General features: G+C 45.9%; 1 protein-coding gene across 1 annotated transcript in view; it reads right to left on the reverse strand.

Moving 5' to 3' along the window:
• The window catches only part of LOC106591130 (vascular endothelial growth factor receptor 3), a 220,335-nt gene that overhangs the window by 72,095 nt on the left and 134,091 nt on the right, over nucleotides 1–14,149 (reverse strand). The window contains exon 11 of the mRNA XM_082974983.1: nucleotides 2,239–2,374. Within this exon, the coding sequence (XP_082831109.1) occupies nucleotides 2,239–2,374 (136 nt within the window). The remainder of the gene's footprint in view (nucleotides 1–2,238; nucleotides 2,375–14,149) is intronic.

Consider the following 14,149-nt stretch of genomic DNA (forward strand, 5'->3'; position numbering starts at 1 on the left):
GGCCTGGTTGATTCCATGCTACTCTGGCTCTGGTTGTCCTGGCTGACCTGGTTGATTCCATGCTACTCTGGCTCTTTTTGTCCTGGCTGGCCTGGTTGATTCCATGCTACTCTGGCTCTGGTTGTCCTGGCTGGCCTGGTTGATTCCATGCTGCTCTGGTTGTCCTGGTTGTCCTGGCTGGCCTGGTCGATTCCATGCTACTCTGGCTCTTGTTGTCCTGGCTGGCCTGGTTGATTCCATGCTACTCTGGCTCTGGTTGTCCTGGCTGACCTGGTTGATTCCATGCTACTCTGGCTCTTGTTGTCCTGGCTGTCCTGGTTGATTCCATGCTACTCTGGCTCTGGTTGTCCTGGCTGGCCTGGTTGATTCCATGCTGCTCTGGTTGTCCTGGTTGTCCTGGCTGGCCTGGTTGATTCCATGCTACTCTGGCTCTTTTTGTCCTGGCTGGCCTGGTTGATTCCATGCTACTCTGGCTCTGGTTGTCCTGGCTGACCTGGTTGATTCCATGCTACTCTGGCTCTTGTTGTCCTGGCTGTCCTGGTTGATTCCATGCTACTCTGGCTCTGGTTGTCCTGGCTGGCCTGGTTGATTCCATGCCACTCTGGCTCTGGTTGTCCTGGCTGGCCTGGTTGATTCCATGCTACTCTGGCTCTTGTTGTCCTGGTTGTCCTGGCTGGCCTGGTTGATTCCATGCTACTCTGGCTCTGGTTGTCCTGGCTGGCCTGGTTGATTCCATGCTACTCTGGCTCTGGTTGTCCTGGCTGGCCTGGTTGATTCCATGCTACTCTGGCTCTGGTTGTCCTGGCTGGCCTGGTTGATTCCATGCTACTCTGGCTCTGGTTGTCCTGGCTGGCCTGGTTGATTCCATGCTGCTCTTGTTGTCCTGGCTGGCCTGGTTGATTCCATGCTACTCTGGCTCTTGTTGTCCTGGCTGGCCTGGTTGATTCCATGCTACTCTGGCTCTTGTTGTCCTGGCTGGCCTGGTTGATTCCATGCTACTCTGGCTCTGGTTGTCCTGGCTGGCCTGGTTGATTCCATGCTGCTCTGGTTGTCCTGGTTGTCCTGGCTGGCCTGGTTGATTCCATGCTACTCTGGCTATTGTTGTCCTGGCTGGCCTGGTTGATTCCATGCTACTCTGGCTCTGGTTGTCCTGGCTCGCCTGGTTGATTCCATGCTACTCTGGTTGTCCTGGCTGGCCTGGTTGATTCCATGCTACTCTGGCTCTTGTTGTCCTGGCTGGCCTGGTTGATTCCATGCTACTCTGGCTCTGGTTGTCCTGGCTCGCCTGGTTGATTCCATGCTACTCTGGTTGTCCTGGCTGTCCTGGTTGATTCCATGCTGCTCTGGTTGTCCTGGCTGGCCTGGTTGATTCCATGCTACTCTGGCTCTGGTTGTCCTGGCTGGCCTGGTTGTCCTGGTGTGGATGTGTTTTGATGGTTGATGAGAACACGGTCTCTGTAGATGTTGATGTGACTCAAACCTTTCCGCTGCCACTCCCTCAAAACAGGAACTGACCTCACAGGTGTGACCCACAACAGGAAGTGTGCTGTGTGTGTGCTGTGTGTGTTTGCGTGTGTGTGTGTGTTTGCGTTTGCGTGTGTGTGTGTGTGTGTTTGCGTTTGCGTGTGTGTGTGTGTGTGTGTGTGTGTGTGTTTATTCCCATTCCCCTCAGGAAATGTGCTCAGGAAGTGGGTTCAAAAAATATTTCTGATGTGGAAAATGGAACACTTGCCCTCTCTTCTTCTCTCTGTCACACAGGACACTTAGGTAGAAATACCTCAGTTCAGGGTTAGGGACACTTATATAAAGAGTTATTCCCTTAGAACAGAAAGATATTCTGCCAACTAGGCTATCTCTGAGACTCTAAAGCTTTACTAAATCATCAATCTATGATTCTAAATTGGTGTACAATTCAGTTTAAAACGGAAAACAACCAAAATAAATCTACTACCTACTAACTTGATCAAAATTATAGCCTACAGTAATATAATAACATGGTTATGATTCAACATTCAGATAACATTCAGAAAACATTCAGAAATTTGTTCTCAGAGAGAGAGATCTAACCTTCTCTCTCTCTCTCTGATATACTTGATCAGAATGATATAATAATGTTCTAAGGCTGTCATGATTAAACATTCAGATAACATTCATATAACATTCAGATAACATTCAGATAACGTAATTGTAGTATTGTTAAATGTTGTAAGCGTTTTGTTGCAGGGAGTGAGGACCAACCTTCTGCCTTCCGTCCACCACTTCGACTGACGTCTCAATGTTTTCCATTTTATTAACGGTGTTCTGCGAGTCCAGGTCCTGCCAGTTCTGACAGTCTGGGACGCTGTCGCTACGCCCTTTACGATCCCTCCGACTCCTACAAAACACAACAACATAGTCTTTCACCACGGCCCGTAGGCACCCTATTCCCTATATAGTGCACTACTTTAGACCAGAGCCCTATGGCAGCCTATTCCCTATATAGTGTACTACTTTAGACCAGAGCCCTATGGCACCCTATCCCCTACATAGTGCACTACTTTAGACCAGAGCCCTATGGCACCCTATCCCCTACATAGTGCACTACTTTAGACCAGAGCCCTATGGCACCCTATCCCCTACATAGTGCACTACTTTAGACCAGAGCCATATGGCACCCTATCCCCTACATAGTGCACTACTTTAGACCAGAGCCCTATGGCACCCTATCCCCTACATAGTGCACTACTTTAGACCAGAGCCCTATGGCACCCTATCCCCTACATAGTGCACTACTTTTAGGGTTAATTGATTGATTGATTGATTGATTGATTGATTGATTGATTGATTGATTGATTGATTGATTGCGTGACAGATTTCTAAGGTAAAACTAATTTGTAGAATTTAAAACAATTTTAAAGCACAAAGAGGATGACGCAGCGATTGATGCATCCCAATGTGGTCCATGTGTTTACATGGTCGGTCATTTACCACATGGTCGGTCATTTACCACATGGTCGGTCATTTACCACACGGTCGGTCATTTACCACACGGTCGGTCATTTACCACACGATCGGTCATTTACCACATGGTCGGTTTACATGGTCAGTCATTTACCACATGGTCGGTCATTTACCACATGGTCGGTCATTTACCACACGGTCGGTCATTTTACCACATGGTCGGTCATTTTACCACACGGTCGGTCATTTACCAGACTCTCTCATTGACTTACAGTTAGTGAATTCAGCTAAGTACGGACCACCACACATCACAGTCATTGCTGGTAACTTTCCTCAATAAACCAGCTATCAGAAAACCATCCAACGTATCCGTCGACCAGGGCCCAAATGACACCCTGTTTCACTACGTAGTGCACTATGTGATCAAAAAGAGGGCTCTACAATAGGGAATAGGGTGCTGTTTGGGACGCAGGCCACTGTTTCAGTCATTGTCATGCATAGTGTGCTGTGGTGGTGGAGTGAACAGAGTAGAAAACAGAAGCACATCAACATCAAACAGGACATCTATGAGACAACCCCCTATGAGACAACCCCCTATGAGACAACCCCCTATGAGACAACCCCCTACGAGACAACCCCCTATGATACAACCCCCTATGAGACGACCACCTATGATACAACCCCCTATGAGACAACCCCCTATGATACAACCCCCTATGAGACAACCCCCTACGAGACAACCCCCTATGAGACAACCCCCTATGAGACAACCCCCTACGAGACAACCCCCTATGATACAACCCCCTATGATACAACCCCCTATGAGACAACCCCCTATGAGACAACCATCTATGAGACAACCCCCTATGAGACAACCATCTATGAGACAACCCCCTATGAGACAACCCCCTATGAGACAATAATCTATGAGACAATAATCTATGAGACAATTATCTATGAGACAACCCCCATGAGACAAATCTATGAGACAACCCCCTATGAGACAACCATCTATGAGACAATAATCTATGAGACAATAATCTATGAGACAATAATCTATGAGACAATTATCTATGAGACAACCCCCTATGAGACAACCCCCTATGAGACAACCCCCTATGAGACAACCCCCTATGAGACAAATCTATGAGACAACCCCCTATGAGACAACCCCCTATGAGACAAATCTATGAGACAATTATCTTCGAGACAACCCCCTATGAGACAACCCCCTATGAGACAACCTCCTATGAGACAATTATCTATGAGACAACCCCCTATGAGACAACCACCTATGAGACAACCCCCTATGAGACAACCACCTATGAGACAACGATCTATGAGACAACCATCTATGAGACAATTATCTATGAGACAATTATCTATGAGACAATTATCTATGAGACAACCACCTATGAGACAATGATCTATGAGACAACGATCTATGAGACGACCACCTATGATACAACCCCCTATGAGACAACCCCCTATGAGACAACCCCCTACGAGACAACCCCCTATGATACAACCCCCTATGAGACGACCACCTATGATACAACCCCCTATGAGACAACCCCCTATGAGACAACCCCCTACGAGACAACCCCCTATGATACAACCCCCTATGATACAACCCCCTATGAGACAACCCCCTATGAGACAACCATCTATGAGACAACCCCCTATGAGACAACCATCTATGAGACAACCCCCTATGAGACAACCCCCTATGAGACAATAATCTATGAGACAATAATCTATGAGACAATTATCTATGAGACAATCCCCTATGAGACAAATCTATGAGACAACCCCCTATGAGACAACCATCTATGAGACAATAATCTATGAGACAATAATCTATGAGACAATAATCTATGAGACAATTATCTATGAGACAACCCCCTATGAGACAACCCCCTATGAGACAACCCCCTATGAGACAACCCCCTATGAGACAAATCTATGAGACAACCCCCTATGAGACAACCCCCTATGAGACAAATCTATGAGACAATTATCTTCGAGACAACCCCCTATGAGACAACCCCCTATGAGACAACCTCCTATGAGACAATTATCTATGAGACAACCCCCTATGAGACAACCACCTATGAGACAACCCCCTATGAGACAACCACCTATGAGACAACGATCTATGAGACAACCATCTATGAGACAATTATCTATGAGACAATTATCTATGAGACAATTATCTATGAGACAACCACCTATGAGACAATGATCTATGAGACAACGATCTATGAGACAACGATCTATGAGACAACGATCTATGAGACAACCACCTATGAGACAACCATCTATGAGACAACGATCTATGAGACAACGATCTATGAGACAACGATCTATGAGACAACGATCTATGAGACAACCACCTATGAGACAACCCCCTATGAGACAACCCCCTATGAGACAACCCCCTATGAGACAACCCCCTATGAGACAACCCCCTATGAGACAACCACCTATGAGACAACCCCCTACGAGACAACCACCTACGAGACAACCACCTATGAGACAACCACCTATGAGACAACCCCCTATGAGACAACCATCTATGAGACAACCACCTATGAGACAACCCCCTATGAGACAACCCCCTATGAGACAATTATCTATGAGACAACCCCCTATGAGACAACCACCTATGAGACAACCCCCTATGAGACAACCACCTATGAGACAATTATCTATGCGACAACCCCCTATGAGACAACGATCTATGAGACAACCCCCTATGAGACAACCACCTATGAGACAATTATCTATGAGACAACCCCCTATGAGACAACGATCTATGAGACAGCCCCCTATGAGACAACCACCTATGAGACAACCACCTATGAGACAACCACTTATGAGACAACCCCCTATGAGACAATTATCTATGAGACAACCCCTTATGAGACAACGATCTATGAGACAACCCCTTATGAGACAACCCCTTATGAGACAACCCCCTATGAGACAACCCCCTATGAGACAACCCCCTATGAGACAACCCCCTATGAGACAGAGGGAATGTGGTGCCATTTGTGTCATGGTTGAAGTTTATGCTGGACGGTTCACAGATAGATGACACACACACACACTCAGCGATACATTTTATACACGAGCGGAGAGCGACGTACCTCACGTTCACAAGGCGAGACAATTTTCTCTACTGTGTAATGATAAGCAATGAAATGTAGCATTTGTATTATGACCAAAAATGTGTAAAACTCACCGCAGGTCAAATGAGACGTGAAATTAGAAACACTATTATGAGTCTTTTGGGGGGGAATGTGTACAAAGCACAGAAAACAATGAGATTCATTACCAACAGACTGAGGTCTGTCCCTTTTAGATAACCTGGTGTTACCTTGTGAAGTACGCCGGTGTCGTGACTGGCGTGAAATTGGCCTACATTACAGGTGCTTCTGATATCTCGTTGGTATTATTTTCACAAGTAGGTGGTCAAATTTCACAACTCTTAGTACAAAAACTCAAAGCAGATCATCAAAAAGGCTGTTTTAAAAAATAAAAAAATAAAAAAAAGTTTAAAGCACATTTTCAGTTAACCAAAATCACACATTCACATTTTCACCAGATCCTAATCAGTGTTTCATCTCTAAATATCTTTCATATTAACTAACTAATTGCCTTTCACAAAGCAATGCTCTCACAATGGTTTTAATTTAATCTCATTCTCTTGTCATCACTAAATCCAACTGCGCTCAATGGTTAACCAATTAACCGTGGTCCTTGGTAAACGGGCCTATGGATTTTAAACCGGTTTATCTACTATATATGGATTTTAAACTGGTTTGTCTACTTTATATGGATTTGGAGAACTACAGAAATAGAATGTGTTTGTAAAATATAAACATTTAAATGACATGTATGATACATAATGACTACTTATTATTGCTAAATGATTTCACCTCATTATTGCTAATTGATTTCACCTCATTGCTAATTGATTTCACCTCATTGCTAATTGATTTCACCTCATTATTGCTAATTGATTTCACCTCATTATTGCTAATCGATTTCACCTCATTATTGCTAATTGATTTCACCTCATTATTGCTAATTGATTTCACCTCATTATTACTAATTGATTTCACCTCATTATTACTAATGGATTTCACCTCATTATTGCTAATTGATTTCACCCCATTATTGCTAATGGATTTCACCTCATTATTGCTAATTGATTTCACCCCATTATTGCTAATTGATTTCACCTCATTATTGCTAATTGATTTAACCCCATTATTGCTAATTGATTTCACCTCATTATTGCTAATCGATTTCACCTCATTATTGCTAATTGATTTCACCTCATTATTGCTAATTGATTTCACCTCATTATTGCTAATTGATTTCAACTAGTGGTCACCACAATTGATCGCCATATAAAAGAGGGTGTGGGAACACTTGACATGTCCTTCAACATGGAGCAGATAGACAGCAAGGGAGAGGAAGAAACCAAAGAGCTCCTGGACAAGGAGACCCTCAGAGAGGTGGGCATGGGCCCTGTCAGAGAGGTGGGCATGGGCCCCGTCAGAGAGGTGGGCATGGGCCCTGTCAAAGAGGTGGGCAGGGGCCCCGTCAGAGAGGTGGGCATGGGCCCTGTCAGAGAGGTGGGCAGGGGCCCCGTCAGAGAGGTGGGCATGGGCCCTGTCAGAGAGGTGGGCAGGGGCCCCGTCAGAGAGGTGGGCATGGGCCCTGTCAGAGAGCTGGGCATGGGCCCTGTCAGAGAGGTGGGCAGGGGCCCTGTCAGAGAGGTGGGCATGGGCCCTGTCAGAGAGGTGGGCATGGGTCCTGTCAAAGAGGTGGGTATGGGCCCCGTCAGAGAGGTGGGCATGGGTCCTGTCAGAGAGGTGGGCATGGGCCCTGTCAGAGAGGTGGGCAGGGGCCCCGTCAGAGAGGTGGGCATGGGCCCTGTCAGAGAGGTGGGCATGGGTCCTGTCAAAGAGGTGGGTATGGGCCCCGTCAGAGAGGTGGGCATGGGTCCTGTCAAAGAGGTGGGCATGGGCCACCGTCAAAGAGGTGGGCATGGGCCCCATCAAAGAGGTGGGCATGGGCCCCATCAAAGAGGTGGGCATCGGCCCCATCAAAGAGGTGGGCATGGGCCCCATCAAAGAGGTGGGCATGGGCCCCATCAAAGAGGTGGGCATGGGCCCCATCAAAGAGGTGGGCATCGGCCCCATCAAAGAGGTGGGCATGGGCCCCATCAAAGAGGTGGGCATGGGCCCCGTCAGAGAGGTGGGCATGGGTCCTGTCAGAGAGGTGGGCATCAGAGAGAGGGAGGCAGACAGCAGGGAACTGTTGTGACTAATGAAGACCGGGTCAATGTTGTTGACCATGTGGTAAACCGAGGCCTTATCAAGGCTGAGGCTGCCAGATTAGTTCACCCCAATCTGAAAAGATTAACTGTCAATTCTTTCATGATAACATTTTTCCAAGAAAAACGATAAATCTGCAGGATATGCACTATGCTTTACCATTACATTTACAGTAAATTACATATCTGATCCATTTCAAGAACTAAGGCGTATGCCACTACTTCACAGGAGAGGCATTTGAACGATTTTAAATGTTTTCTTTATCGAAATGCGTTTTTTTTTGGGGGGGGGGGGCAAAAACGCCTTCTGGAACATATGAACTTTCATGTGCCTTAATAACAAAGTTGAAATGCCATCTGTAAACACGAATACAATTGTTAAATTACGAGCCTAGTTGCTTTAGCCATGGAAAAATACAGGAACCCTTCCGCTACCCATGATTGGCTGAGATAATTTATGGGCTGGACATGCCGAGAGATGAGTTTGGATTGGTCGGCCATGTAGCATGTTTCTGTCTACAACATGACCTGCTCAGTATGTGGAGGTAATCTTTACTACTGTGGCTCTTTTTGAAAGATCTCATGAAGAACTGAACAAGTTGGGATGGACTATTTTCTGGAGTTCCACTGTGTTCAGCAGGATAACTAAGAAAACACGTCAATCCCCATCTTCTACGTACGGTATATCACTCCCTCTACCCTCCCCCACTGCTCCTCTCTCCTCTACCCTCCCCCACTGCTCCTCTCTCCTCTACCATCCCCCACTGCTCCTCTCTCCTCTACCCTCCATCCCCCACTGCTCCTCTCTCCTCTACCCTCCATCCCCCACTGCTCCTCTCTCCTCTACCCTCCCCCACTGCTCCTCTCTCCTCTACCATCCCCCACTGCTCCTCTCTCCTCTACCCTCCATCCCCCACTGCTCCTCTCTCCTCTACCCTCCATCCCCCACTGCTCCTCTCTCCTCTACCCTCCCCCACTGCTCCTCTCTCCTCTACCATCCCCCACTGCTCCTCTCTCCTCTACCCTCCATCCCCACTGCTCCTCTCTCCTCTACCCTCCATCCCCCACTGCTCCTCTCTCCTCTACCCTCCATCCCCCACTGCTCCTCTCTCCTCTACCCTCCCCCACTGCTCCTCTCTCCTCTACCCTCCATCCCCCACTGCTCCTCTCTCCTCTCCTCTACCCTCCCCCACTGCTCCTCTCTCCTCTCCTCTCCATCCCCAATGCTCCTCTCTCCTCTCCTCTCCATCCCCCTGCTCCTCTCCTCTCCATCCCACCTGCTCCTCTCTCCTCTCCTCTCCATCCCCACTGCTCCTCTCTCCTCTCCTCTCCATCCCCCCTGCTCCTCTCTCCTCTCCTCTCCATCCCCCTGCTCCTCTCTCCTCTCCTCTCCATCCCCACTGCTCCTCTCTCCTCTCCTCTCCATCCCCCCGGCTCCTCTCTCCTCTCCTCTCCATCCCCCTGCTCCTCTCTCCTCTCCTCTCCATCCCCCCTGCTCCTCTCTCCTCTCCTCTCCATCCCCCACTGCTCCTCTCTCCTCTCCTCTTCATCCCCCCTGCTCCTCTCTCCTCTCCTCTCCATCCCCACTGCTCCTCTCCTCTCCATCCCGCCCTGCTTCTCTCTCCTCTCCATCCCCCCTGCTCCTCTCTCCTACTGGCTGATGTTACTACTGTTCTACTGGCTGATGTTACTACTGTTCTACTGGCTGATGTTACTACTGTTCTACTGGCTGATGTTACTACTGTTCTACTGTTCTACTGGCTGATGTTACTACTGTTCTACTGGCTGATGTTACTACTGTTCTACTGGCTGATGTTACTACAGTTCTACTGGCTGATGTTACTACTGTTCTACTGGCTGATGTTACTACTGTTCTACTGGCTGATGTTACTACAGTTCTACTGGCTGATGTTACTACTGTTCTACTGGCTGATGTTACTACTGTTCTACTGGCTGATGTTACTACTGTTCTACTGGCTGATGTTACTACTGTTCTACTGGCTGATGTTACTACTGTTCTACTGGCTGATGTTACTACAGTTCTACTGGCTGATGTTACTACTGTTCTACTGTTCTACTGGCTGATGTTACTACTGTTCTACTGTTCTACTGGCTGATGTTACTACTGTTCTACTGGCTGATGTTACTACTGTTCTACTGTTCTACTGGCTGATGTTACTACTGTTCTACTGGCTGATGTTACTACTGTTCTACTGTTCTACTGGCTGATGTTACTATTGTCCTACTGGCTGATGTTACTACTGTTCTACTGGCTGATGTTACTACTGTTCTACTGGCTGATGTTACTACTGTTCTACTGGCTGATGTTACTACTGTTCTACTGGCTGATGTTACTACAGTTCTACTGGCTGATGTTACTACTGTTCTACTGGCTGATGTTACTACTGTTCTACTGGCTGATGTTACTACTGTTCTACTGGCTGATGTTACTACTGTTCTACTGGCTGATGTTACTACTGTTCTACTGTTCTACTGGCTGATGTTACTACTGTTCTACTGGCTGATGTTACTACTGTTCTACTGTTCTACTGGCTGATGTTACTACAGTTCTACTGGCTGATGTTACTACTGTTGTACTGGCTGATGTTCTACTGTTCTACTGGCTGATGTTACTACAGTTCTACTGGCTGATGTTACTACTGTTGTACTGGCTGATGTTCTACTGTTCTACTGGCTGATGTTACTACTGTTCTACTGGCTGATGTTACTACTGTTCTACTGGCTGATGTTACTACAGTTCTAATGGCTGATGTTACTACTGTTCTACTGTTCTACTGGCTGATGTTACTACAGTTCTACTGGCTGATGTTACTACTGTTCTACTGGCTGATGTTACTACTGTTCTACTGGCTGATGTTACTACAGTTCTACTGGCTGATGTTACTACTGTTCTACTGGCTGATGTTACTACAGTTCTACTGGCTGATGTTACTACATTTCTACTGGCTGATGTTCTACTGTTCTACTGGCTGATGTTACTACTGTTCTACTGGCTGATGTTACTACTGTTCTACTGGCTGATGTTACTACAGTTCTACTGGCTGATGTTACTACTGTTCTACTGGCTGATGTTACTACAGTTCTACTGTTCTACTGGCTGATGTTACTACTGTTCTACTGGCTGATGTTACTACTGTTCTACTGGCTGATGTTACTACTGTTCTACTGGCTGATGTTACTACAGTTCTACTGGCTGATGTTACTACTGTTCTACTGGCTGATGTTACTACAGTTCTACTGGCTGATGTTACTACTGTTCTACTGGCTGATGTTACTACTGTTCTACTGTTCTACTGGCTGATGTTACTACTGTTCTACTGGCTGATGTTACTACTGTTCTACTGGCTGATGTTACTACTGTTCTACTGGCTGATGTTACTATTGTCCTACTGGCTGATGTTACTACTGTTCTACTGTTCTACTGGCTGATGTTACTACTGTTCTACTGGCTGATGTTACTATTGTCCTACTGGCTGATGTTACTACTGTTCTACTGTTCTACTGGCTGATGTTACTACTGTTCTACTGGCTGATGTTACTACTGTTCTACTGGCTGATGTTACTACTGTTCTACTGGCTGATGTTACTACAGTTCTACTGGCTGATGTTACTATTGTCCTACTGGCTGATGTTACTACTGTTCTACTGTTCTACTGGCTGATGTTACTATTGTCCTACTGGCTGATGTTACTACTGTTCTACTGGCTGATGTTACTACTGTTCTACTGGCTGATGTTACTACTGTTCTACTGGCTGATGTTACTGCTGTTCTACTGTTCTACTGGCTGATGTTACTACTGTTCTACTGGCTGATGTTACTACTGTTCTACTGGCTGATGTTACTACTGTTCTACTGGCTGATGTTACTACTGTTCTACTGGCTGATGTTCTACTGTCCTACTGGCTGATGTTACTACTGTTCTACTGGCTGATGTTACTACTGTTCTACTGGCTGATGTTACTACTGTTCTACTGGCTGATGTTACTACTGTTCTACTGGCTGATGTTACTACTGTTCTACTGGCTGATGTTACTACAGTTCTACTGGCTGATGTTACTACTGTTCTACTGGCTGATGTTACTACAGTTCTACTGTTCTACTGGCTGATGTTACTACTGTTCTACTGGCTGATGTTACTACTGTTCTACTGGCTGATGTTACTACAGTTCTACTGGCTGATGTTACTACAGTTCTACTGGATGATGTTACTACTGTTCTACTGGCTGATGTTACTACTGTTCTACTGGCTGATGTTACTACTGTTCTACTGTTCTACTGGCTGATGTTACTACTGTTCTACTGGCTGATGTTACTACTGTTCTACTGGCTGATGTTACTACTGTTCTACTGGCTGATGTTACTACTGTTCTACTGGCTGATGTTACTACTGTTCTACTGGCTGATGTTACTACTGTTCTACTGGCTGATGTTACTACTGTTCTACTGGCTGATGTTACTACTGTTCTACTGGCTGATGTTACTACTGTTCTACTGGCTGATGTTACTACTGTTCTACTGGCTGATGTCTACTGTTCTACTGTTCTACTGGCTGATGTTACTACTGTTCTACTGGCTGATGTTACTACTGTTCTACTGGCTGATGTTACTACGTTCTACTGGCTGATGTTACTACTGTTCTACTGGCTGATGTACTACTGTTCTACTGCTGATGTTACTACTGTCTACTGGCTGATGTTACTACTGTTCTACTGGCTGATGTTACTACTGTTCTACTGGCTGATGTTACTACTGTTCTACTGGCTGATGTTACTACTGTTCTACTGGCTGATGTTACTACTGTTCTACTGGCTGATGTTACTACTGTTCTACTGGCTGATGTTACTACTGTTCTACTGTTCTACTGGCTGATGTTACTACTGTTCTACTGGCTGATGTTACTACTGTTCTACTGGCTGATGTTACTACTGTTCTACTGGCTGATGTTACTACAGTTCTACTGGCTGATGTTACTACTGTTCTACTGGCTGATGTTACTACTGTTCTACTGGCTGATGTTACTACTGTTCTACTGGCTGATGTTACTACTGTTCTACTGGCTGATGTTACTACTGTTCTACTGGCTGATGTTACTACTGTTCTACTGGCTGATGTTACTACTGTTCTACTGGCTGATGTTACTACTGTTCTACTGGCTGATGTTACTACTGTTCTACTGGCTGATGTTACTACTGTTCTACTGGCTGATGTTACTACTGTTCTACTGGCTGATGTTACTACTGTTCTACTGGCTGATGTTACTACTGTTCTACTGGCTGATGTTACTACTGTTCTACTGGCTGATGTTACTACTGTTCTACTGGCTGATGTTACTACTGTTCTACTGGCTGATGTTACTACTGTTCTACTGGCTGATGTTACTACTGTTCTACTGGCTGATGTTACTACTGTTCTACTGGCTGATGTTACTACTGTTCTACTGGCTGATGTTACTACTGTTCTACTGGCTGATGTTACTACTGTTCTACTGGCTGATGTTACTACTGTTCTACTGGCTGATGTTACTACTGTTCTACTGGCTGATGTTACTACTGTTCTACTGGCTGATGTTACTACTGTTCTACTGGCTGATGTTACTACAGTTCTACTGGCTGATGTTACTACTGTTCTACTGGCTGATGTTACTACTGTTCTACTGGCTGATGTTACTACTGTTCTACTGGCTGATGTTACTACTGTTCTACTGGCTGATGTTACTACTGTTCTACTGGCTGATGTTACTACTGTTCTACTGGCTGATGTTACTACTGTTCTACTGGCTGATGTTACTACTGTTCTACTGGCTGATGTTACTACTGTTCTACTGGCTGATGTTA

This window comes from Salmo salar, chromosome 05, assembly GCF_965601325.2.
Source record: "Salmo salar chromosome 05, fSalSal1, whole genome shotgun sequence".
NCBI lineage: Eukaryota > Metazoa > Chordata > Actinopteri > Salmoniformes > Salmonidae > Salmo > Salmo salar.